This window comes from Triplophysa dalaica, chromosome 9 (assembly GCF_015846415.1).
Source record: "Triplophysa dalaica isolate WHDGS20190420 chromosome 9, ASM1584641v1, whole genome shotgun sequence".
Lineage (NCBI taxonomy): Eukaryota > Metazoa > Chordata > Actinopteri > Cypriniformes > Nemacheilidae > Triplophysa > Triplophysa dalaica.
In genome coordinates, this window is record NC_079550.1 from 7,411,792 (window position 1) to 7,439,790 (window position 27,999).

The 27,999-nt window shown below is 38.5% G+C and overlaps 1 protein-coding gene across 1 annotated transcript; it reads right to left on the reverse strand.

The window, feature by feature from the left end:
• On the reverse strand, window positions 1–27,442 carry slc7a1b (solute carrier family 7 member 1b). The gene is made up of 12 exons (XM_056757235.1): window positions 27,230–27,442; window positions 8,790–9,214; window positions 8,549–8,707; window positions 8,294–8,459; window positions 7,447–7,580; window positions 5,766–5,988; window positions 5,310–5,449; window positions 3,867–3,969; window positions 2,810–3,018; window positions 2,495–2,646; window positions 2,171–2,279; window positions 1–1,127 (listed from the first exon to the last, which is right to left on the reverse strand). The coding sequence occupies exons 2-12, from the start codon at window positions 9,157–9,159 to the stop codon at window positions 952–954; spliced, it is 1,941 nt and encodes a 646-aa protein (XP_056613213.1). The 5' UTR covers window positions 9,160–9,214; window positions 27,230–27,442; the 3' UTR covers window positions 1–951.
• Between the last annotated feature and the right edge of the window lie 557 nt (window positions 27,443–27,999).

The window sequence follows — 27,999 nt, forward strand, 5'->3', positions numbered from 1 at the left end:
TTTACAAACAACACAATAATTTATTTTTAACACCAGCAAATATTTACAATACATTTTCATTTTTATCTTTAGCTAAGAACCAATTATGTTTACATAAAAAGACAATAAAATGTTTCTGCAACAACCTTTTTGCAAAGTAGTATAGTGGATATTACGAACATGTCAATATGATAATGAAGTTCATGGTGAATCCACAAGAACCACCAAAACATTAATGCTTTCGAATAGATTTTTTTGTATTCTATAATCCACAAATCCAGAATGAAAATTCTGATAAAACCTTAATAAAATTGATTTAAAATCCCACCAGATGCAAACATAAAACTGCCAACAGACAAGCAATGTGCCCAAACGTCAACTGTAAGGCAATGTGACCATAGAAAAGTGTTATAATCCCACTGAAGAAAATATTATCATACCAGCTCCCACTTTCATAAGGATGTGTTTCTTTAATATAAAACCATGACTTTGCCACAAAGTGGCGACCGTCTTTGACCTCACGCCTGAGAGAATTCTTCAGCTTTGACATTAAAAATGCACAGCACAAAGAGAATTGTAGATAATATTAGAGATCCCTTTAAAAAAGTCAACAGAAAAGCTTAAAAGTATGCAAAAAAATAAATAGATAAAAAATGGACAGAAAGGAAGAACAGATTGTTCCAATAGTGCAAAGTCCCTTCATGTAGTTAGGGCACGTATGCTGTGACCCTGTTATGATCAGTAATGCTGTCCTTGACACTTTTACCTCAATAAAAAAGCAATTAATTCGTCAATAAAAATGTAAATGTCCAGTACGTCTCGTAATGCTGCTTAAAGGTGCTTTGGCTCTAGTAACATATAACGGTCATTGATAGTTTGTAGAGCAGCAGACATGTTGAAGTTCAATAGCAGCTCGGTTTGGTTACAGCTGGTAAGAAATTAACCTAAAAAAGTAGCACGTCAACTGTGTATTCAAGACTCGCTGTCCTCTGACGTGACTGTAATGCCGTTCCTGATGAAAGCCTCTTTCTCGGGTACAGGTTCATCTGTGATTATCGGATTGAAGGTGGCGTTTTCTTCTATATGGTTACTCCTCAACGCTTCTTCTGTACTGTGACTGATCCCATAACCAAAATAAATACAAAAACCTAGAAAAACAGAGGAAAGGGAGGCTGAAAAATGACTTTGTACTTCAATTAAATTGTCTCTACATTGTTGTTTACACTTAACTATTAGGTCTCAGTCAATAACATTGTTAATAATACATATAGTTTGGTTGGATTTTAAATATACATTTGTACATAAGCCCTCAGCTCTTGCTTTTTTATTGTGAACCCAGTATTGTGTTTTGTATCATAATATTTTGAATATAATTTCATGAAATTACACTGAATTTCAAATAAAAGGATTATTTCTAAAACGTTGACAACATTCAAAATTTCATTTAACCTGGAATAATGGTTTTGGTACAAAAGGCAAGAAGTGGTTTGGACTGCAGAAAACGAGGTAACATTTAGTTTTTTTCTGAAAGTCAAGTACCAAGCGTACTTTACACTAGTTAAAGATGCTTTAACTTTCCTGGTATCATGGTTATTTAATAAACAAATTATAGATGTTCTTCCAGTGCAACCCAGAAAAGTGTTCTCAATAGCTACTAGTCTAACAGGTCTTAATACAGAAAGCCTTTAAATGTCAATCTGCAGTATGCTTATAAGGATTTGTAATTTATTAGCTTTAATAAATTGGCCTGATTTTTTTATGGGGCCGACACTGATATGGCCAATAATATATTGTACATCCCTATCTAAAACACAAGTGTTAAGATGATATAACAGTACTCATTTCATTTTTGAATTTCTGTTGCCAAGGGCTGTACGGTGCAACATATAGGTCGCACGTGCTACCAAAAACGGTCTGTGCTAAGAATAAATTAGCCAGTGTAGCACGGTCCGACGACCTGTCTAAATAAAAGTCCTGTTAACCTAAACAAAACGATACTGGGAATGAAAAAATATTGTACTACAGTATTTGCTATAGAAAATATACCCACGGTTTGAAACAAAAAATCAGAACTTTAAAACAAATTTAAGTTAAAAAAAAATCTATGGCCCTAATTTATCCCTCTATGTGTAACAATGTTATTTGTCACCTGCCTATTCATGTGATGAACTGCAGAAGGAATAAGACTCACCTATGGCCATCCAAATTGCAAAGCGCATCCAGGTGCCTGTACCCAGCTGCATCATCAGGTACACATTAATAAACATGCTCAGGACGGGGAGGAACGGCAGAAGAGGAACCTGGGCAACACATATGCAAAGGAAAACTTAACGTAAGATGGTTAACTGGTTTTGCTGGAAGGCTAACTGATCTGACAAGCTTAAAAGAAAACTCAAACAAGCCAGACCAGTCTGGAAACCAGCACAAGCTGTGCATACATGTCTATTCAACCAGAGAAGTCATTAACAGGTACAGTACGAGATCCTTTAAATTCTACATGAAGGTTTGCGTTTACCTTAAAGGAAAGTTTTGTCTTGCTCTCTGGTTGTCGCCATATCAAGATGGTGACGATGAAACAAATCACGAACAGAGCTAAAAGAATGACAAGAGCCCATATCTGAATGCCACCATGCACTGCCACAACACAGAACACACACACCAGTACACCTACAGAAGAAAAAACAAATATTGGATTGAAATGAGTTGGTTAACACATTGACATCACACAGCACTGCGCAGACCACCTGCCGTATGACATCAAAGTACCATGACAGAATCACTCTATTGGTAAATAGTATATACAAGTATGTCGTTTTGTACTGTGTCTAACCTAATACACTAGTGCAGATGTTGACGACATGGCCAGAGAGACGAGAAGGTTCTTGGTTTTTGGGGCTGAGGATGTTGCTCAGAGTGCAGGGATCTTGAGATCCAGATAGGAAGTCTGCGCTGCTGTCATTAATGGAGTCCGCTTCAGTTTCCTCCTGACAGCTGGCTATCTGATACTCTACATTCACGCTTGGCTGCTCTGGTTGGTACCTGAAAGAGTGAGAGATGGTTGTTTACAAAGTTTCACATAAAACTAGATTTGCATTTTCAATTAAAAAATGTGCAAGCGTGAAGACCCATCACATTAAGCAGGTATCACCAACAGTCTTGAATGGGAGCATGATTTATTTGATCAAAAACACCTTAATAAAATAGCACCTAAAGCCAAAATAATAAACTTTTATTTTAAGTTTGTGTGATAATTGCTTGTATTCAATGTTGCCACGACAGACTGAAAACCCACACTACCGGTTAAATGTTGAGAGTTAATAAATTTTTTTTTCAATATTATTTTAATTTAAAGGTGCAAGTTATATTCTTATTAATGAATATATAAATAATTAATATTCAAAATTTTGTGCCAACATACTAACTTATATTAGAAAACGTATGTTAACTAAAATGTTACTTACAACACTAAACTTCCTCATTGTTTTAAAAAGCATCTCAGGGTCAGACCTCAAGAAGCAGATTAAAAAAGTTAAAAAGAACATTTAAATTTTTGACATCTTTAGTCTAAACTTATTACATTTGTGTTATTTCAATTTTTCTCAGAGGTTACTCTTATGATAAAATGTGGAAAAATATAAATAAGTAACCCTCAACTTTGAACTGTAGATGGGTACTTTAGCCAAAATTGAGAAAAAATGAACTATTTTAAATAGTTATTGTTTATAATATAAAATAGCATAAGAGAGATTTATCTTCATTGTTAGTTTGTTTTCAAATGTTTCGCTGTCACACCATGTGACACATGTGCAGTTTATTTGTCAACTACCAATATAATGCAAAACCCTTTATTCCATAAAATTCACAAAGAAATGCATCTTATGACGTACCTCAAAACCAAGACGCATGCTGCTACTAGCGTGTATGCCAAAAGAGTGCCAATAGACATGAGATCAACCAGATCCTTTAGATCAAACAGAAAGGCCATCACAGCTGTTGAGAAAGCAGGTTGTTAAAGCAGGACAATCATAAAGAAATCTGTTAGCATGTAAAATATATCATCGCAAAGCCATAAAAAGGATTGTGGAATCACAGGAACTGAACTCTCTCCTTTAGGCAAAGTGCCCAAAGGTGAGGAAAGCATCAATGACACAAATAATCCATGCCACTAAATAAGATCGCTGCTCCCATCAGGGAACAGTATGGCAGCATTAAAACCAGGTTAGACAGACATAACTGAGACTCCACTGTTCTAATGCTATAGTTTACCACTGAGTGTCCATATTGTCTATTTTGTATTATACACAATGTATAGAATTATGAATATTGTATTTAATGCACTGCTGCTATGACTATGGTAACACGATTTTCACTCATTGTATTCCTGTTTGTCAATAATATGACAATAAAAGTGATTTGAACTAAATACACTTCAAAGCCTGGAAATAATAATCAAACAGTACATGTATATATATTTATAAAACATTTATTCACTTTTTTTTTAAAATATATATATATATATACAGTGTACAGTGAGGGAGCTAATTATTTGATCCCCTGCTGATTTTGTAAGTTTGTCTGCTTACAAAGAAATGAAGGGTCTATATCAGTTAAAATGAACCCACCATAAAAATTTGAGACAGAAAATAAAAAAATCAGGGGAAAAAATGTTATATAAAGTTTATGAATTGATTTGCCTTTCAGTCGGTGAAGATGGGTCGTGGATGTCCCTTTAACATGACAAAGACCCAAAACATATTGCCAAGACAACCAAAGAGTGGGTTAAGGAGAAGCATACCAAATGTCCTAGCCAGTCTCTAGACACTAGTCCTATAGAACATCTGTGAAGGAGGCTAAAACTCCAATTTGCTGAGCGACAGCGAAGAAACCTTAAAGATTTTAGTGGACTAAAATGTATCCTGACACATGTGCAAACCTGGTGACCAACTATCAGAAATGTCTTGCCAACAATGGTTTCTTCACCAAGTACAAAGTTATGTTTTTGTCGGGGATCAAATACTTATTTCACTAACTGAAATGCAAATCAATTTAAAACCTTTATATAACATTTTGTTCCCTGATTTTTTATATTCTGTCTCTTTCAGTTAAAATGAACCCACCATAAAAATGATAGACCCTTTCTTATTTGGTAGCAGGCAAACCTTCAAAATCAGCAGGGGATCAAATAATTATTACCCTCACTGTATGTGTATATGTATGATACATATAAATACAAAATTATTTGCACAGACATATATTATGTAAATACAAACTTTTATTCTAGGTGCGATAAATCATAGAACAGCCCTAATGAAAAGGAGGGCTGTCCTCACCTGCTACTATTCCAGAGGTGATGGTGGCTATTACAGGGGTTTTGGATTTTTCACTGATGTTGGCCAAGAACTTGAAGAGAAGCCCATCTTCTGCCATGGCCCATATTACCCGGGGCATTGGGAACATGGAGCCCAACAAACTATTACAGGAGAGAGAGAGAGACACACACATCAGACAAACTTATATAGAAACAATGTTTGTAATAAAATAAAATGCTTTTTTAGCAACTCAATGTTTGCTTGAGTTGCTAAAATATACCGGGTTCAGGCATGACCCCAGTTTGCCAAAACTATACACTTGTGTTTTCAAGTTTTGAAATTTAGTACAATATTTACATTCAGTGGTGCAAGCTTGGGGTGGGACTATGACTATGACCAGACTATGACTAGGGTCGCGAATGACTGCAGAAATAACTCCAGCCGTTTAATATAATAGTCATTTATACAAATACTAACCTTGTGGACAAAGCACAAAGTGAGCCAACAGCTACTGCATACGTCGCGGCTTCCCAGCCTACGTATTTAAAGGCCACAGGCAGAGGACTGCTCTTATCAAGCAAGTAGTACGGCATCATCATTGTGAGGGCGGCTGACACACCAAAGTATGCAACAAAACAGATAAGCAGTGATGCCACGATGCCAATAGGTATCGCTCGCTGAGGGTTCTTCACCTCCTCTCCTGAAAAACAGTAAACAGAAAATGAGAGACAAAGACAGACAGACTGAGCAACTAAAATTCAAGCAATGAACATAAATATGATTGTTATTATATATTTTCGCTTGTTCTTTTGTGTGCCTACTACCTTCCAGCTCAATAGTCTTAATAAGAAATATATATTTTAGTACTTTCATTTGAATGAGAAAAACATTACAGAACTGCATATAATATAATCATATGAAAGAGCATCACCTCCAGCTGAACCCTACCAAGACGGAACTACTCGTGTTTCCGGCACACCCTATGGTGCAACACAATCTCACCATCCAACTTGGCAATACCACAAACACTCCTTCCAAAACAGCCAGGAACCTCAGACTCATATTTGATGAACAGCTGTATTACAATGATCACATTGCAAAGACAACGCGGTCATGCCGATATGCCTTATTCAACATTATAAAGGTTAGACTCTATCTCACTGAGCATGCCGCACTACTCCTTACCCAGGCCCTTGTAATCTCAAGATTGGACTACTGCAATGCTCTCCTCCCTGGTCTCCCTTCAAAGGCTGTCAAACCGCTATAGCTGGCTCAGGTCGCAGCAGCACGCCTCGTCTTCCAACAGCCAAAAAGAGCTCATGTGACACCCATTTTCATCTCTCTCCACTGGCTACCGGTTGAAGCCCGTCTCAAATTCAAATCACTAATGCTTGCTACAGGACTATCACTGGATCTGCACCAGCATACTTTCACACCCTCCTACGCTCCAACACCCCATCAAGATCCCTGAGTTCAGCAAACCAGCAGTGTCTTGTATTGCCTTCCCATAAGTAAATCGCTTTCCCGCTCATTCACAACTCCTTCCTGGTGGAACATTCTTCCTAACTCGGTCCGGTCAACCACATCTCTCACAACATTCAAAAAACTACTTAAAACCCATCTCTTCTGTGGATACATGACAGACAAATGAAAAATAAAAAAACTAACCCTCTCTCGTTCTCCCTAGCTAGCTAGAAACCAGTAACTTTGTTAACTTTAAACTCTTAGTAAGTCACTTTGGATAAAAGAATCTGCTAAATGACTAAATGTTACTGTAATACTATTCATATTAATGAGGAATGAGGTAACAAATCTTATAAAACGGTCAGTTCTGGTCCTTGATTCTGATTGGCTGAGTAAACTTCTTCGCCATTTTAAAATACCCCGCTTTATAAAGGCTGACCGCATTACATAGCCTAAATATAATTTAATTTACAAAACCGTATTTGGAATAACCATTTTATAAAAGCCTATTACTTTTATTACTGAATTCATTAAGATTAGTATTTTGACTGTACAGAAGAGGTTGAGTGAATCTTGTGGATTTTGTTTACATCATCTTTAATAGTCATTGAGCTCAATGAAAACCAAGGATGTCTTATTGTCTTTTAGCATTTAAATTCTTAAACATAAGTTCAAGATCAAAGTGAGACCTCACCTGTGGTGGCAATGCAATCAAAGCCAACAAAAGCGTAGAAGCAGGTCGCAGCACCAGACAGAACTCCAGAGAAACCAAAGGGCATGAAGCCACCAGTACCCAAGCTCTTTTCAGATGGCAACATCTCTGAAGAACTGATAAACAAACAATTAATTATTAATTACAGCAATACTCTCCTTAAGATTAAAGAGGGATTTTTGTTCAGAACATAAAGCGCATTTTATATAAGGGTTTCATCGGACGCACCCACTGGCCCGAAGTTAACTTCCGGTCTATGTTTGGTTATAATATAACAATGAATTGTATATTTGTATTTAATTCAATTAAATCTACCCAACAGTTGTTTATTATTTGTAGAGATCTACCAGAAGTTAAGTTTGGGCCACATTATTGTGTTGCCGCTAAAACCAATTTTCATTAACAGTTAGTCTGTTCGTAACTTGTTGCTTCTAGTCATAGTTATTATCATTATGTGAAATATTACCTTTAATAAGGTACATTTAATTTTAATATCAATCAGCATAAATATAAAGCACAAAAAACAAATACTACTTTTTTCCACTAAATGCATGATATTAGAAATGCGCGGTTGAAGTTTATTTTTAATGACATTCCAGCTCTAACATTTCACCGTGGATACCTATTGTTTTTTTATGTAAAAACCATGCAAATGTCATAAGTTGACCTCAGATAAAAGTATAAAAAAGGCCAGTTCACGACACCTTTAAATTCTGAAATGAAAGCATCCACATATCCCGAAATATACAGTATTTACACTATAATATGCTGTATTAGAAAGAATTCTTCACAGTAATTCTTTCAAAATGAAACGCAAACTGTTCTTTACTTCATATAGGATGTGCTGTTGAGGATCTCCTCAGGCTTTAGATTCCAGTTATTGATGGTTCCTTTGATCAAGCCCGAAACCACCACAAACATCAGGACAAGAACATTGATGCAGGTGAACACTTTATTGACCATAGCAGACTCCTTTACTCCAATCGCCAACAGACCTGTAAAACACATACAAGTACCAAACATCAGATGCCAAGTCCAAACGCCTGACATCATCATTATTATGATATACGATTCATTGGCTCACCTGTTAGAATGAGAATGATGAGGACAGCAAACATGTCGGGATACTCTGCGAGCACTCCCGGTGATTTCATGTTCATGTGAAGCCTGCAGAAGTTTTCAATGTGTTTCCCAATGAGCTCATCAAAAGTGGCGCTCCATGCTCGAGCCACGCTGGACGTTCCTGTGAAGGTGAAGTGGTCAGGTACAAACTGACCATGATGTCATAATTTTGGTAAAAGCACAAAGTCAGAAAACAATCTTACCTATGATGTAAGAGAGGATGAGGTTCCAGCCAGTGATGAAGGCCCACAGCTCCCCAACAGTCACGTAGCTGTACAGATATGCTGAGCCTGTCCTCGGCACACGAGCTCCAAACTCAGCATAACACAGTCCGGCCATGACCGATGCTAGCGCTGCAATGAGGAAGGACACGACGATAGCCGGCCCGGCATTTTCTCTCGCCACCGCTCCGGCTAGCACGTACACACCAGCGCCCAACGTACTGCCCACTCCGAGGGCCACCAGGTCAAAAGTGTTGAGACATCGAGAGAGCCGAGACTCTTCTGTGCTACAGTCCACCACCTTCAACCTCAGTAGCTTCTTACCAAATCCTTTTATGTGGGCAAGAACCATGTTGACTTCTTTTTACACTCACTCTCCCACACTCACAAACAGCTGGGCCAACCACCTAAATAAATACAAAGAGTGATAGCATTAGTTATTTATTTACATTCCGTTAAAGGTCTCCTTGACATCATCAAAACAAAAAGCATTTACAATATTTGTCACTGTATTTTGTTAGAACACGTTCACTGTAAGAGCACGGTCCCAGTCCCCATTCACTTCCACAGAAAGAGTCCCCATCCATTGTAAGAGCACAGTCCTTGTCCCCATCACTTCCACAGAAAGAGTCCCCATCCATTGTAAGAGCACAGTCCTTGTCCCCATCACTTCCACAGAAAGAGTCCCCATCCATTGTAAGAGCACAGTCCTTGTCCCCATCACTTCCACAGTAAGAGCCCAGTCCCCATCCACTGAAATAGCACAGTCCCAGTCCCCATCCACTGTAAGAGCACAGTCCTAGTCCCCATCACTTCCACAGTAAGAGGCCAGTCCCCATCCACTGAAAGAGCACAGTCCCCATCCACTGAAATAGCACAGTCCTAGTCCCCATCCACTGTAAGAGCACAGTCCTTGTCCCCATCACTTCCACAGTAAGAGCCCAGTCCCCATCCACTGAAATAGCACAGTCCCAGTCCCCATCCACTGTAAGAGCACAGTCCTAGTCCTCATCACTTCCACAGTAAGAGCCCAGTCCCCATCCACTGAAAGAGCACAGTCCCCATCCACTGAAATAGCACAGTCCAAGTCCCCATCCACTGTAAGAGCACAGTCCTTGTCCCCATCACTTCCACAGTAAGAGCCCAGTCCCCATCCACTGAAATGGCACATTCCCAGTCCCCATCCACTGTAAGAGCACAGTCCCAGTCCCCATCCACTGTAAGAGCACAGTCCTAGTCCCCATAACTTCCACAAAAAGAGCCCAGTCCCCATCCACTGAAAGAGCACATTCCCCATCCACTGTAAGAGCACAGTCCCAGTCCCCATCCACTGTAAGAGCACAGTCCTAGTCCCCATCACTTCCACAGAAAGATCCCAGTCCCCATCCACTGAAAGAGCACAGTCCCCATCCACTGAAAGAGCACAGTCCCAGTCCCCATCCATTGTAAGAGCACAGTCCTAGTCCTCATCACATCAACTGTAAAACCACAGTCCCCATTTAATTCCATTGTAAGAGCAAACTCCCATTTCCTTTTACTTCAAATGTAAGAGCCCAGTCTGTCTCCCCATCCACTTTAAATGTTAGCACACAGTCCCAGTCCCCATTCATTTTAACTGTTCTTGTGTGGTGTGTTCCATAAAAGAAAGGGTTCTTATGAATGACTTTATGGTAAATAATTCAAGACAAAGATTTTATTTTTGGGTGACCTGTCCCTGTAAGTAACGTAGGCAGTATGATCCTGATACACCTCCTGCTGGGAAAGCCACAGGAGTTATGATATCTGAGCCTGGTACCAAAACTACAACCTGTTTGATTTCTCTTACTCATCGCTACTGTAATAGCTGCAAGCCAACAGCAGCTCTCACTTGAACTTTACAGTAGGATCTTTTTATAAACATACAAGCGCAGCACTAACGTCACTTCATGTGCTCAAACAAGACAAGACTTATGTACAAATGTTCATCCAGAAACATATACAAGACCTGAATTGACAAATCTCATTTAAATGTCACATGTTTAGGTCTCATTTTATTACTAAATAAATAACAAAACGAACAAATACAAACAAGCCCCCAACTGCAATTGGCCAGCCTAACAAGTAGTCCCACCTCAAGCTCACACTATTGGTGGAGGCAACATTGCCATGTCAGGCTGGCTGGGATACTCAAATGGCTTGCTGGCATCGCAAAAAAATTTTTTAACATTCTTGTAAATATTACAATCATTATTGAGATTAAGAATACTGTCTAAAATTTGTTTATAAAACAAAAAAAAAAATTGTGTGTGTAAATACAGTACAATTGAAATTGATTTCTAGAGAAGTTAAACGCGTATTCACGATTTACTGCATCCATAATAAAAATGTGTGATTATATATTGTAATATATGTCTATAATATAAAACATTTGATTCATTTATATATTTAAAATGTTTTAATTATACACTTATGTGTATGTGTTTATTAAAACAAATATGAATACTACACAGACATATGCAAAAAAAATGTAACATAAAAATAAGCTTCATTTCTTCATAAACCAAAAAAATTCAAGATATAATGTCCAAGTATATTTTTATGAAAACAAAAAGTAATTCACAAAACTGCACTCATGTTGCATGCTTATAAATGAGAAATATCGGAAGATAATTTCTATCATTTTAAAGACAATCTAAAATAACCATCCACTATTTAGAAATGTGAAAATTCATAAACAAACCAAAAGACACCACGAATCTTAAAATCCTTTTCTTACCACCTCAATAGATCAGAGTCAAGGAAATCCCGAAGATACAGATAAAACCTGTTGATTCTTTGAGATTCTCCAATCTCTAGATTCAGGTCAGCGGCGTCTCTCCAGGTATTCAACACAATGATGAATTGTTACGTTTGCGGGCTCTCTTCTAACCTGACCATTAATTAATACTGTCATGAGGAGGCGTTCACAATCTCCTGAAGCACGAGTCAGATGCCTCTGTGGCTACTAACTCATTCAAACCTCAAGGCCACAAATAGCCCCGCAGTGAGGTCACATGTAGACCAGCAGCTGTGGAGGGACATACTCACTCCACATCATGGCTCTGCTTTGTGCCTGTAACTTCCTCAGTCCCAAAACTGACATGACACACCAGGCGGGTCAATAATATAGCCAAAAAGATACCAGGAATGCATTTATTTTTGGTCTGGCCCAAAAACCAAAGCAACCGTTTGTTGAGTAGCAGTTTTTTTAATGACTTGTAAAGAGATTTCCCTAGTAAATATATGACACATTAGCCTAAAATAAGCACAACAATCACTAATAATTGTAATTGGGAATAAAAGCAGGTGGGAATCTTCTGTGGATGCCAGCGTCAACATTCACCTGCTGCATGTCTGTATTTATCTAAAGGTGGGTCATGGAAAAAGACCTGTGTGTTATTATACAGCCAGATGCTGCTGTGTAGCTACACAAATTGCATAAGACCTCCTGGAACATTTGCCTTTCACACCCATAAAGAAGAGGACAGAATAGCGAGCGCATCCATATTCACTTGAAAGGGCCGGAGCAACACGCAAAGGGTAACACGTGCTTCAGTTGAGCGGTCTATCTCATGAACGAGGGCTGGGAGATGGCCTTGCCCCTCTTTCCTCCAATCACAAAGTACCGGCAGAAATCAGAAGAATTTGGGAACGTCAGCTGATCACAATGCGTCTACCTACACATACATATAAGTATTTGAAATGTTGCTATGTAGACTTTGTCCAACATGTCCAACATGCTTAAAAAAGCATATCCTTCATAACATTTATCATGATCCAAATCAGCAGGATGTAAAGGATTGGTAAGGTTTTTATTTTTTATATTATGTTAAAAGGTTAAAAACTATAGCTTACTGTTTTACCTTTTATATAAGATGTTATAAAGATTTGCAGATGGTGATCAACCAGTGTTGCGCCACCTCTCGTCGCGACTCAACAAAGACAATAAACTCCATCATAAACACAACTTTTGTTGCAACTAGTTGGAATAATTAATTACTGATTATTAGGACTTATGTTGTCTTTTTTCACGTTACGTGCATGGCTGCATTTGCAGATTACACAAAGAAACAACATGCACTACGAACACACAGCAAACTTACGGTTACGGACTAACTCGCATTAGTCCGTAACAAAGTTACAATGTCCTTAAATTGTCTTTTACAATGAAAATATACTTACGGGCTGCGAATCGCCAGACTGTCCTTATAAAGTTGAAATGATTGGAATTGCCCAACTTTTTAAATATTCAGATTGTACTGTTCTGGAATAGTATAGTATATCAAATTTAACTATCGTTTTTAGTTTTCTCATCTTAGGAAGGGCAAACAAAGAGGCTTTTTTTCGCAATGAAGCACACAGCGTCTCCACGACATAGCTGCGGCGGCGACGATACAATGAGATTTACAAGTACGCCCCCCTTCTTTGCGTATAGATTTGGGCGTTCTAAGACAAATCATACCACGAACTGACGTAGATTTGTGGAGGTGTGGTTACACGAGGCGTTTCAGGCAGGTCTGGGTGACCATTCGCTTTTAGATAGAATGCATCTTTTGTTCCAACACTTAAATTTTTACGTGTCTAATACATGAATGGGCAACTTATAACACACAGAAAAAAACGTATTCACGCAATATGACCACTTCAAGAAAATCACGTTTGACATCTTGAAACATTTCATGAGAATCACCCAGTAAATTTTCATTTTTGGGTGAATTATATCATTAACAAAAGATTTCTTAAAGAAATTGTACATAAAATGTATGTGATGTAATAAGGGATGTCAATTTATACAAATTGCCATAATCGATCTTCATTCAAATAAACAATCAATTAATCGAGTACTCGTTTACTACTCCTACTGCAATATTCCTCTGCTGCAGTAAAATACAGCAGGGAATGACAGGGAGTATCCTACAGATATCATTCAAAACCCCAGTTTCCTCACCTGAACCAAAAAATATTTCTTAGTCTAAATAAAAGACTAGCGGCAGTGTAAAATAAGTCAATGTAATGGATAATATGATCAAATTATTTATTTTAATAATCACACACCAACTTGGATGCAGATTCTGGAACAGTTGCATGTGAGACAAATTAATTTCCTTGCATGTGTCCGCGTAGGAAAATATGATATTTTGTTATCATAAGTGTATATTAATGTGCATATCACATACATTTTGGAGAATTCGGAAAAGCAGGCTTACTCTTGAATGTCTATGATGTGTCACAAGTTTAATCGGCTGCGGTCCTGCAGTTGAGACTCGCATGTCTCAAATGAAAACATCTTTTGTATATTACATGCGGAGAAGTTAAATGTAACAGTTAAGGTCAATGATTATGAGTGATGGAAACAGCACATTTCAAATGAAAAACCCTTAATTCACAAAAAAGTTTTTATGCTCGCTTGAGGTAAACAAAAAAGGCAGAAGTCATTCGCGGGTCCGGACAGTTTATAGAGAGACACGTCACAAGAGCAGTAAAGATAGAGAAACTGATCCAGCCCCCTTGGACTAAACTGCAAGATAAACAAAATACATTTAGAATGGTCTTTCTCTGTCTATTCTCTGCAGTGAGCGGAAGGTAAGAGCAGCGCATAATTCATACTTATTGTATGTGCAAAAAGTACTAATTGAGTGCAAAAAGCATTTTCCCAAAACCAATCACTAACTTTTAAAACATAAAACATGAATATACTTCTGTCAATATGCACAGTTTTTTACAAGAGGTTCTGGGTGCGTATGATGATTTTGTAAAACGATCATGCATTCTTGAACTCACTGCTGGTGTCATAATGACACTGGTAAATTTAGTATTAATTAGTTGCGTTTATTACTATATTATATTTATTTTAATGTCTGACAAGAGAAACAGAAAATATGCAAAGTAGAACAGCTTCACTGGGCAGTTTTGCATTTCAATACAGAATGTGACAGTTCAGAGACTAGAAGATAAACTGCCAACACTAGTCTGACTCTGAGCGAAAACGCGACGTAATGACGTCACACATATGCAAATAAGTAAGTCGAGAATCGATTCTAAAATCGAATCTTGACCCTCAGAATCGATTCTGAATCAAATCATGAGGGACCAAAGGATTCCCACCCCTAGTGTTTTGAGCATGACCAACACTTTTTACGTTTTATTGAGTAAATAATTGTTGACAATTAATTGATCCCCGATTAATCATTAAAATCCCTAAATATAATGCATAGGCTGTAAAATTGCAAATGTGCAAGATGCTAAAATAGTTTGACATACAATGCAATTGCCACATTTATATCCTATTCGACTATACAGTTATTGGACATAATGGGAACCCCTTCAACACATTTTTTTACAGACATTAAGGGCCACACAAACACAGTTGAAATTCAACGTATCTTCTTGAATCCTGAGAGCACTTACAATCAAACTGTTAGTTCACAAAGGCAATCCAAAGTGATGTCTGGGGCTTGTGGACTGTCAGATTCCAAGTTTATATCTTCAGATCACAGAGTTCAAACAAACGCTTGTCACGGTCACAGTGACACTTGAACATGGCGTGCCCTGAAAAGTAAACACTTTGTACTGCCATTTCATGCCACTGTGACACCTTTGCTTAACTTCCTTGTCCTCGTTATAGTGGCTTTTCTGTCATTTTAAAGGTCAAAATGAGCTTTGACACAACAAATCAGATTTACTTAAATCAAAATGTAAGACATTAAATGTTTTTACTGCCCTCACTGAGAAGGTATTTAAACTGTATTTTAAAAGCGTAATGTTAAATCAATGTGACGAGAAAGATAATATTCAACACATTTTTATAAATATATTCAATATTATACCATTTAAATACATTTTATCCAATGTTTTGATAAATGAATAAATGAATGAATGCTTTATTTTGAACATGTAAACATAGTAAAATTTTAGCTAATAAACAATAAAATAACAAAATAATCTACATATGGATATCCATATAGGAAGTAGGAAGAAGCAACATCTTATATAGTCATACCCCCTTGTCCAATACTCAATTATGATCCTCATATTATCTCTGTAATACTTTCATAAATCTATATCGATAAATAAAATACAATATTTGTTTTTATCCCAATACAACAACAAAAAACTCCAATAACCCACATAGTTACATGTATATACCGTAAAGATGTCAAAAAACAAAAATAAACAAAAAGACACAAAAAACAAACAAATAAAGAAATATAAAACAACAACACAATAAATGAAAAATGGCTTTTAACACCTATTCAAACCCCTTCTTATCTTATAAAAAACATATTTTTGTACTGCTTTTTAAACTGGCTGATATTTGGAGACAGCTTGATCACTAGACTTCATCTGTTCCACATCTGCACTCCACATACAGAAATACAAAAACTTTTTGAAGTAGTACAGACACAAAGATGTTAAAGGGGGTCTTAAATTAAGAAATCAAATTTTATTTCAACCTTTGACATAAGAACTAAAAAAACAACCTGTCAATTTCAGAACTTTCTCATTAAGATTGTGGCATACATCTTTTTTACATAAAGCTGAAAGCACACCCTAGCATAGTATACTGCTTTTGACATATACACGTACACACAGGTTTTTGACACATACAGTTGAAAGAAAAAGTATGTGAACCCTTTGGCTTACTTGGATTTCTTCATAAATTCATCATAAAATGTGTTCTGATCTTCATCTAAGTCACAACAATAGAGAAACACAGTCTGCTTAAACTAATACCGCACAAACATTATACGTTTTCATGTTTTTATTGAACACAACATGTAAACATTCATAGTGCCGGGTGGAAAAAGTATGTGAGCCTTTGGGTTTAATAACTGGTTGACCCTCCTTTGGCAGCAATAACCTCAACCAAACGTTTCCTATAGTTGCAGATCAGACCTGCACAACGGTCAGGAGAAATTTTGGACCATTCCTCTTTACAAAAGTGTTTCAGTTCAGCAATATTCTTGGGATGTCTGGTGTGAATCGCTCTCTTGAGGTCATGCCACAGCATCTCAATCGGGTTGAGGTCAGGACTCTGACTGGGCCACTCCAGAAGGCGTATTTTCTTCTGTTGAAGCCATTCTGTTGTTGATTTACTTCTATGCTTTGGGTCGTTGTCCTGTTGCATCGTCCATCCTCTGTTAAGATTCAGTTGGCGGACAGATGGTCTTAAGTTTTCCTGCAAAATGTCTTGATAAACTTTGGAATTCATTTTTCCATCGATGACAGAAATCCGTCCAGGGCCTGAGGCAGCAAAGCAGCCCCAAACCATGATGCCCCCTCCACCATATTTCACAGTTGGGATGAGGTTTTCATGTTGGTGTTAGGGGTGTGCGATATGATGCTTTATTTTGAACATGTAAACATAGTAAAATTTTAGCTAATAAACAATAAAATAACAAAATAATCTACATATGGATATCCATATAGGAAGTAGGAAGAAGCAACATCTTATATAGTCATACCCCCTTGTCCAATACTCAATTATGATCCTCATATTATCTCTGTAATACTTTCATAAATCTATATCGATAAATAAAATACAATATTTGTTTTTATCCCAATACAACAACAAAAAAATCCAATAACCCACATAGTTACATGTATATACCGTAAAGTTGTCAAAAAACAAAACAAAACAAAAAGACACAAAAAACAAACAAATAAAGAAACATAAAACAACAACACAATAAATGAAAAATGGCTTTTAACACCTATTCAAACCCCTTCTTATCTTATAAAAACCATATTTTTGTACTGCTTTTTAAACTGGCTGATATTTGGAGACTGCTTGATCACTAGACTTCATCTGTTCCACATCTGCACTCCACATACAGAAATACAAAAACTTTTTGAAGTAGTACAGACACAAAGATGTTAAAGGGGGTCTTAAATTCCATCCATCCATCCATTTTCTACCGCTTATCCGGGGCCGGGTCGCGGGGGCAGCAGTCTAAGCAGGGATGCCCAGACTTCCCTCTCCCTAGCCACTTCCTCCAGCTCTTCCGGGGGGACACCGAGGCGTTCCCAGGCCAGCCGGGAGACATAGTCCCTCCAGCGTGTCCTAGGTCTTCCCCGGGGTCTTCTCCCGGTGGGACATGCCCGGAACACCTTACCGGGAAGGCGTCCAGGGGGCATCCGGAAAAGATGCCCGAGCCACCTCAGCTGGCCCCTCTCGATGTGGAGGAGCAGCGGATCTACTCTGAGCTCCTCCCGAGTGACCGAGCTTCTCACCCTATCTCTAAGGGATCGCCCGGCCACCCTGCGGAGAAAGCTCATTTCGGCCGCCTGTATCCGGGATCTTGTCCTTTCGGTCATGACCCACAGCTCATGACCATAGGTGAGAGTAGGAACGTAGATTGACCGGTAAATCGAGAGCTTCGCTTTGCGGCTCAGCTCCTTCTTCACCACGACAGACCGGTACAGCGACTGCATTACTGCAGAAGCTGCACTGATCCGTCTGTCAATCTCCCGCTCCATCCTTCCCTCACTCCTGAACAAGACCCCCAGATACTTGAACTCCTCCACTTGAGGCAGGAACTCTCCACCTACCTGAAGTGAGCAAGCCACCCTTTTCCGGCTGAGAACCATGGCCTCAGATTTGGAGGTGCTGATTCTCATCCCAGCCGCTTCACACTCGGCTGCAAACCGTCCCAGTGCATGCTGAAGGTCCTGGTCTGATGGGGCCAGCACGATGACATCATCCGCAAAGAGCAGAGATGCAATCGTGTGGTCACCAAACCCGACACCCTCCGGCCCCTGGCTGCGCCTAGAAATTCTGTCCATAAAAATTATGAACAGAACCGGCGACAAAGGGCAGCCCTGCCGGAGTCCAACATGCACCGGAAACAAGTCTGACTTACTGCCGGCAATGCGAACCAAGCTCCTGCTCCGGTCGTACAGGGACCGGATGGCCCTTAGCAAAGGGTCCCGAATCCCATACTCCCGGAGCACCCTCCACAAGATGCTGCGAGGGACACAGTCGAATGCCTTCTCCAAATCCACAAAACACATGTGGATTGGTTGGGCAAACTCCCATGAACCCTCCAGCACCCTGAAGAGGGTATAGAGCTGGTCCAGTGTTCCACGACCGGGACGGAAACCACACTGTTCCTCCTGAATCCGAGGTTCTACTATCGGCCGGATTCTCCTCTCCAGTACCCTGGCATAGACTTTCCCGGGGAGGCTGAGAAGTGTGATCCCCGGTAGTTGGAGCACACCCTCCGGTCCCCCTTCTTAAAAAGAGGGACCACCACCCCGGTCTGCCAGTCCAAGGGCACTGTCCCCGACCGGCACGCGATGCTGCAGAGGCGTGTCAGCCAAGACAGCCCCACAAAATCCAGAGACTTGAGGTACTCAGGACGGATCTCATCCACCCCCGGTGCCCTGCCACCGAGGAGTTTCTTGACTACCTCGGTGACTTCATCCCGGGTGATGGGCGAGTCCGCCTCTGAGCCCTCGGCCTCTGCTTCCTCAATGGAAGACGTGACGGCGGGATTGAGGAGATCCTCGAAGTATTCCTTCCACCGCCCGATGACCTCGACCGGGGTCTTAAATTAAGAAATCAAATTTTATTTCAACCTTTGACATAAGAACTACAAAAACAACCTGTCAATTTCAGAACTTTCTCATTAAGATTGTGACATACCTCATTTTTACATAAAGCTGAAAGGACACCCTAGTAGGGGTGGGCGATATGGACAAAAAATATTATCTAGATATTTTTGGTGATTTTAACGATAACGATAATTACACGATATCCATTAAAAATGTGATTTAAAAAGGCAATTTAAATAGATTTAAAAAAAAGAGTTAATTCATAACTGATGATAATAATGGGCACAATGTAAAATGAAAACATTGCTTATTTATTTTCTTTAACATGTAAGTATTGAAGTAAAAACAATTCAAAGACATACAAAATACTAATTGAACTAGTGTAAGAACATCAAACTCTGAGTAAACATTCAGTTGTACACCTCTGCTGTAATGTAAATTGTGCAGCATACAAGCAAGATGAAATAATAATAATAATGAACAAATAGCATCTGTCAGAGATGGGAACAAGTCACATATGGCCAAGTCCAAGCAAGTCTCAAGTCTTAACTATCAAGTCTCGAGTCAAGTCTCGAGTCACAGTTTAGACAAATCAAGCAAGTCAAGTCAAGTCAAGGGTTCACCCTAAGCAAGTCAAGTCAAGTCCTGATAAGTTTCAAGTCAAGTCGCAGTACTAAAATAAACAGAGGTTAATTTTTTAGATACATGTTTATTTTTGCACAGAAAAGATGAACTTATATACATACATTATGTATCGTATTCACATTGCTATATATGAATTATATGCATATCTGTGCAACATTAATATCTGAAAATAAAAGTGTTGCTTACACAAAAGAAATCCAGTCTGAAATGTATAATAAAATCTAATTCAATTTAATTGCAACGTCTACACAGAAATGGAAATACTTGTATCTTGAGAGAATGCATTTATACAGGCTATGAAGCTTATAAACTAAGAATTGTGATTGAAAACTTGACTATTGTATGTTTTAAGTATATGATGCTGTAATACTTGTGCTGTCCATTAATGTGAACAGTAGGCCTATAGGGAATTTGCATCTATTGATGGGAATCCCGGATCATTTTATTGACTTCGGTATTGAATCTTGTTTATCAAAATGAACGAATCTTTTTCATTTCGGTAGAATATAAATAAAATGTATGTTAATATAGCCCAGTGATGAAGTTATGATGCTTAATCGTCATCTCTGCGGTGGACACGCAGTATGCACGTTTCATACGTAATATATAATCTGAGAATATTTGTTTTCTATTTGAACTGGTTTCATTATTTTACAGCACAAAACGTTTTGCTGTTATTGTGAGTATAAATTTTTTTTAGACATTTAACAGATTCGAACTATGAAATTATTCTCGTCAGTATGACCGAAAAGTTTTTAAAGAGTTTTTTTAAGTTCAAGTGATCTCACCGGCGCGTCCATGTTAGCCAGTCATGCAGTATATAAGAGAGCTGCTATTCAGTTTCCACACGCAGTCAACACAAACACTTGAACATGCGCACATTTAATATAGACATTCGCCTACATGTAATACAGAGAAGCCCTTCTTTATTTTAAGATGATTTTAATGTTTTAAGAACATAACAATTCGGGCTACGCCATTATAGCCAGATTCCCCAATTCATCACCTTATGAGATGAGATGTACTACAAGTGATGATCGATTATCACTTTTCTAATGATAAAAAACAACCAAAGCAAAATTATGACAAACAGAAACGATTAATTCATTATATTAGTAATCGTTTTATTACACTGACTATAAAGAAATTACTTTGTAACCTTTCCTTGTGGTTCTTATAATGTCGGATGAAATTCGACGTTGTGGTTGTCGCGTCAGAAATCCTCGCGTTGCATGCTCTGCATCTGGCAAATAATTTTTTATTTTCACGGTCCAGTTCAAAGTCCTTATAGCCAAACGTGACTGTGGAGCTCGACTGTTGTCCGCCATTGTAACGGCCACAACTGTTTCAAGCCGCCAGGCGCATGCGCAGTTTCCTCTCTATCGTAACTGCTCTACAGTAATTGGCTGTTTCACCTTGTTTGGCGCGGTTTGAGTTGAGCAGCGTTAAAGGCACAGGCGCTGTAGTGCTGCCGAGTCACAATAATTATTTTAGGTAATTTCGTTACTTTACAAAGTTCAAGTCATTGTCGAGTCTTCCATTTAAAGTCAAGTCAAGTCTCAAGTCACCTGCTCTCAAGTCAAAGTCAAGTCAAGTCATTTTCTTACTTCAATCAAGCAAGTCGCAAGTCCTGAAAATTGTGACTCGAGTCAAGTCATGTGACTCGAGTCCCCCACCTCTGGCATCTGTAAATAAAGTACTCTGATCTGTAACATATTGCACACAACCATGTGTCCTTAGGGCCTTATTGCCTTACCACCTATGGCCTTATTGAACAAATACCTAACTTCAAGTACTGCCCAGTACAAAGATTGCACAAAAATAAAAAGGAAAATCTGCCCAAAAGGTGCACTTCCAAATCAGATTATCTTAAATAATATAATATACATTTGTTAACAAATGACATCAAAGTAAACAAGGTCCACAATTTACAGACAAATAAACTATAGTCACTATTATTAAAGCACACACTGGCATGGACAGATTCTGAAACTTTATAGAACATTATAGGCAAACTGCTCACTGTTCACATGTAGATTTAGTTCAAATTATGAGCCAAGACAAATCCGTCATGATAATACAGAATGTACTCGGGTCTTGTCTTTTAAATGAAAGAGCTTGTTGTGCAGTATTCAGTCGGCGCTTCTGTTTCTCCAGAAGTCGGCTTCGCACATAAGCTACACAAACACAAGAGCGCGAGGCAACATGACGTCATCGTGGAGTGGGCGGTCAGGTAAACAGTTGAGAAACTCCCCTTCCGCGCTCGCGTTCACGTGCCAGGCACGTTCTCGCGTGAATAATTACGAAACAGCTCTCTAGTCACAGATTTCGATGGGTCACAGATTTCGGCACAGCGCCGGTGTTCAACTTGCGGGCGGCCATTCGCTTACCATGCCTGTGAGAGAGATGACGACGTGTATGCGCAGAACAGCAATCATGTGACGCCCTGCTGCAGCCTCTGAATGTGTGGTGTTTTAATGCGTGTTTTTTCGGACTAATTTAAATACTCGATAATGAGAATTTGCACATCGTTTACACAACAAACTCGATATTATCGCAGACGATATATATCGCCCACCTCTACACCCTAGCATAGTATACTCCTTTTGACATATACACGTACACACAGGTTTTTGACACATACAGTTGAAAGAAAAAGTATGTGAACCCTTTGGGCTTACTTGGATTTCTTCATAAATTGGTCATAAAATGTGTTCTGATCTTCATCTAAGTCACAACAATAGAGAAACACAGTCTGCTTAAACTAATACCGCACAAACATTATACGTTTTCATGTTTTTATTGAACACAACATGTAAACATTCATAGTGCAGGGTGGAAAAATATGTGAACCTTTGGGTTTAATAACTGGTTGACCCTCCTTTGGCAGCAATAACCTCAACCAAACGTTTCCTATAGTTGCAGATCAGACCTGCACAACGGTCAGGAGAAATTTTGGACCATTCCTCTTTACAAAAGTGTTTCAGCTCAGCAATATTCTTGGGATGTCTGGTGTGAATCGCTCTCTTGAGGTCATGCCACAGCATCTCAATCGGGTTGAGGTCAGGACTCTGACTGGGCCACTCCAGAAGGCGTATTTTCTTCTGTTGAAGCCATTCTGTTGTTGATTTACTTCTATGCTTTGGGTCGTTGTCCTGTTGCATCGTCCATCCTCTGTTAAGCTTCAGTTGGCGGACAGATGGTCTTAAGTTATCCTGCAAAATGTCTTGATAAACTTTGGAATTCATTTTTCCATCGATGACAGAAATCCGTCCAGGGCCTGAGGCAGCAAAGCAGCGCCAAACCATGATGCCCCCTCCACCATATTTCACAGTTGGGATGAGGTTTTCATGTTGGTGTGCTGTGCCTTTTGTTCTCCACACATAGCGATGTGTGTTCTTTCCAAACAACTCAATTTTGGTTTCATCTGTCCACAGAATGTTTTGCCAGTAGTGCTGTGGAACATCCAGGTGCTCTTTTGCAAACTTCAAACGTGCTGCAATGTTTTTTTTGGACACCAGTGGCTTCCTTCGTGGTGTCCTCCCATGAATTCCATTCTTGTTTAATGTTTTCCTTATTGTAGATTTGTCAAGAAAAATGTTAGCATGTGCCAGAGATTTCTGTAAGTGTTTAGCTGACACTCTAGGATTCTTCTTCACCTCATTGAGCATTCTGCGCTGTGCTCTTGCAGTCATCTTTACAGGACGACCACGCCTAGGGAGTGTAGCAACAGTGCTTAACTTTCTCAATTTGTAGACAATCTGTCTTACCGTGGACACATGGACATCAAGGCTTTTAGATATACTTTTGTAGCCCTTTTCAACCTTTTTTAAGTCAACAATTCTTGATCGTAGGTCTTCTGAGAGCTCTTTTGTGAGAGGCATGGTTCACATCAGACAACGCTTCTTCAGAACAGGAAACTCAAAACTGGTGTGTGTTTTTTATTGGACAGGCCAGCTTTAATCAACACATCCAATCTCATCACATTGATTGGACCCCAGGTTGGCTGACTCCTGGCTCCAATTAGCTCTTGGAGAAGTCATTAGCCTTGGGTTTGACATACTTTTTCCACCCTGCACTATGAATGTTTACATGTTTTGTTCAATAAAAATATGAAAACGTATAATGTTTGTGCGGTATTAGTTTAAGCAGACTGTGTTTCTCTATTGTTGTGACTTAGATGAAGATCAGAACACATTTTATGACCAATTTATGAAGAAATCCAAGTAAGCCCAAAGGTTTCACATACTTTTTCTTTCAACTGTATGCATTAAAACATATTGCAATACTTCTCCATGCCTACAGGGGTCAGGTTTTCTTCTACTAGCTTGAATCAATGCTCCCAGGACACGGTTGCCACCGGGTGGTTAATGCAAGAAATGGAATCCGCGACTTATGCTTACTTTGTGCGCGAAGTAACTGAATTCTGGTGGTGCGCATACATTACGTGCGTACTATTTTGAAGACAAAATTTGCATCACGTGCACTGTACGCTATACTTCGTGATTTAGGCCAGGAACTATGTGTATTTAAACAGGCCTGCACAAATGCCGAGGACAACAAATGTTTGTCTTTTTGCAAGGAATGTCCCTAGAATTCGTAATTTTGTTGAAGAAGCGGTCAATTTCTACAGTCCTTCTGACTTTCAAAGTCATTTCAGACTTTCTAACAGGCCTACATAAAAAGGCCTGCATGGTGTTAAAAGCACGCAACACATCATGTTAAGATGCTGTACATTGTAATATTATATAATTATGTGTGCAAGTAGCATTTGTTTTGATGAATTGGCTTATTTATTTCATGGATAATGTTGTTGAATAAAAATTTACACCAACATAAAATATAATAAAGTAAAAATGACAACAAATAGGACTTAAACAAGTAATAATTAAAACAAAACAAAACAAATAAATCATATGCCCTAATTAGGCTATTTATTTAAAACATCCCTTTCTAGTATACGATTTTACTTAGGTGTTTTCATTATCACATATAAAAAAATATATATAAACTACTATAAATTTTGAACTTCTTAAAAACCAGCGGACATTCTTAGCCAATAAGCATTAAGCTTTGTCGTCATCTAGTCGTTTCCCATCATCATGCTTTTGATCAGCGAAGTCGGTGGAGAGCAACTGCGCCTGACTGAAGAATCCGATACATGCGCCTGGCCGTGGCTAGAGATTTTGACACACGTCAGAATGACATCAGAGCAAGGCGGACGTAACTCAACTCGGACACCTTTCTTACCAGCGTGCATCGCTACCCGATCTGTCCCGGAAACACAATTTGTTCCGCGCGTCTACTTCCGGCCGAAACAATTTACGGCAGTTATAATTTTTTTTTAAACTCTTTATTGAAAATTGCACTTAACATCAAAAGACATTTAAATTTGTAGTTACATATTCCGTGGAGAGGTGACAGAGCCTGTATTTTTGCGGATGCACGGGGACGATCAACAAAATGTCCTCTGAAAGGTCCTGAGGGATCAATTCTCCAAAGCAAATGGATGACTTTTTGCTGGTATTTCAGTATCAAGAAGACAAGGAAACATTTTTTGGCATACTGTATTGATAAACAAGGCCTAAAGGTCAATGCCATTCTCATCAGTCACCAATTGAAGTATATGAATAGATGAGGGAGTGCGTGTGTGACAAAGGGAGGCAGGGATGGAGGGAGGTAGTGAGTGAATGAATGACTTAAGAAGAGAAGGAGCAAATGTATAAAATAAATAAATTGAATGAATTCAGAAAATTCTGTGTGTTTCTTAAATACAGACATTTGTTAAAGTACGCTAAAATATCTACAGCATAACTTAAAAATAAAACACACACTTTACTAAATGGTGTCTAACAAATGTAAAATATTAAGTTAAAATTATTTAAATTATTAAATTGGGGTAACAATTCGTGAGACATAATAACCTTGACATATTTTGCCAAAAAAAAGATAATCACTATTAAAACTATTGTATATATTTTTTCAATATATATATAAAATATTTCTCACTCATGACTTTATATTGTATTATCATTTGTATTCAAAATAAAATAAAAAGTATCAAAATTCATTAAAAATAGACTATTTTCCACTCTTAAAAGGGTAGTGTAGTATAACCCTCATTCCGTGCATTTCTCCAAACCATTACAAATTGTAATTTGTTTAATGTCTTGTGATGTTAAGTGCAATTTTCAATAAAGAGTTTATTAAAAAATGATTTCCGGTATGGCACGATTGTGTCAAACTACTTATTTTAAACATCCGTAAATTGTTTCGGCCGGAAGTAAACGCACTTTCGCGCATGCGCTGAACAAATCGTGTTTCCGGGATGGATCGGGTACCGACATGCGTCTCGCACTGACCACCGGTGATCGGTTCTGCGCAGAATTTGGCCATATCAAACGAGCCCACTGAGAGTACCGATTTATATCAGAGAATCGTTTCGTCCGAACAATTTATTTGGATGAAACGCTTCGAGAAACGATTCCCTGTTTTCTTCGAATCACCTGTGTAGACTTGGACAGTTAGCAAACGTTACAACAAAACAATAAAATAAATGCCTTTGCTAGTAATGATTTGCATTAGCATTACTTTTCTTAGCATTTATTTTTTCAATCTACCACAATGTCAACAATTCAAATTTGCCAATCGGTTCAACAGAATCTATAAAAGCCGCTTCAAAATAATGACTCGTTCACGAAATCATTTGCTACAAATCCGTGAATTTCGCAACCACTCATTCATAAAAGCCCGGCAAATGTCACATGTCGCAACGTTAAGCATGTAACCAACTATCGCGTTTCATTGTTTTGTTTGAGTTTATTTGCGTTTGCATCCTTCAACACAATGAAGCGTGGTTTTGCACATGCAAGAAGCATGCACAAGCTTCTAATACAAAGGTTTAAGGATACCTAAAATAAAGTAGACTTAAATAGTTTGCTGTGGCTGGACATGTGTTAAAATGAAACAAAAACACAAATAAAACAACAACGTTAAACCTACTCAGAAAGGGAAACTCATTATCACGTCATGTAGGCAACCGAAAGTGTTGCATCAGCCTTTGAATGGAGGATAGACATACAGACCATGTGCCTCGCACACATTACAAAAGATCTTCAAGCGATACCAAATAAACCAATGTTGTTTGTAGCATGAAATGCACGCGTAGAAAAACACTTAAAGGAAATGTATGCGCTTCTTACCTCGTCAGGACCTCCAGGTTTTGTCGTGGAAAAAAGTAATTAACTCCACCAACTCAAATTTGGTGCATTTAAACGAGGCAAATATTAAACGTAAAATCACTTAACAGTGGATTTTACTCTTCTTTCTAGCAGTACGATAAAATACTACCCCCACATGCGCGTGTAAACCCAGCCTTGACTGATCATTGGTGGTGGAGTGTCTCTGAACATCCGTCCGTGTGCCAACACCCCAAAAAGGTCGTTAAACTGTAACCATTGTCACTGAGGTGAGATATTTGATAACGTTTAGTTCCATTCAGTTTTATTAATTTAACTTTTGCACATTTTTTCCTTTCTATATGTTCGCAGAACAGCGGTTTTGGTCAATGTATTATTTGATAAATAATATCAACTTTGATTAAAAACTTCTGTTGTGTGTGTGTGTGTGTGTGTGTGTGGCCGCTAGAAGGCAGTACAGCGCGTGCTATGAATGAAGAGTGTAGTTGAAACAAACACGGTATGAATCAGAACTGATTTGTGTAGATTAAAATTCAGTCTATAATAGTTCAAAATTAAATACAAATCGCCTATAATGACCAAATAATTGATTTACACACATTTGATAGCCCCATTCATTTCAAGCCAATGTGTTTATTACACTGTTATGTTATACAATAATTATATACCACCAGAAAAGCAACATAATATACATGTGAATAGATGAGTCTATGTGGAAAATTGATTTTTTCTTCACCGTTATTTCTAAGCCTTAACTGGCACATCTGTAATGT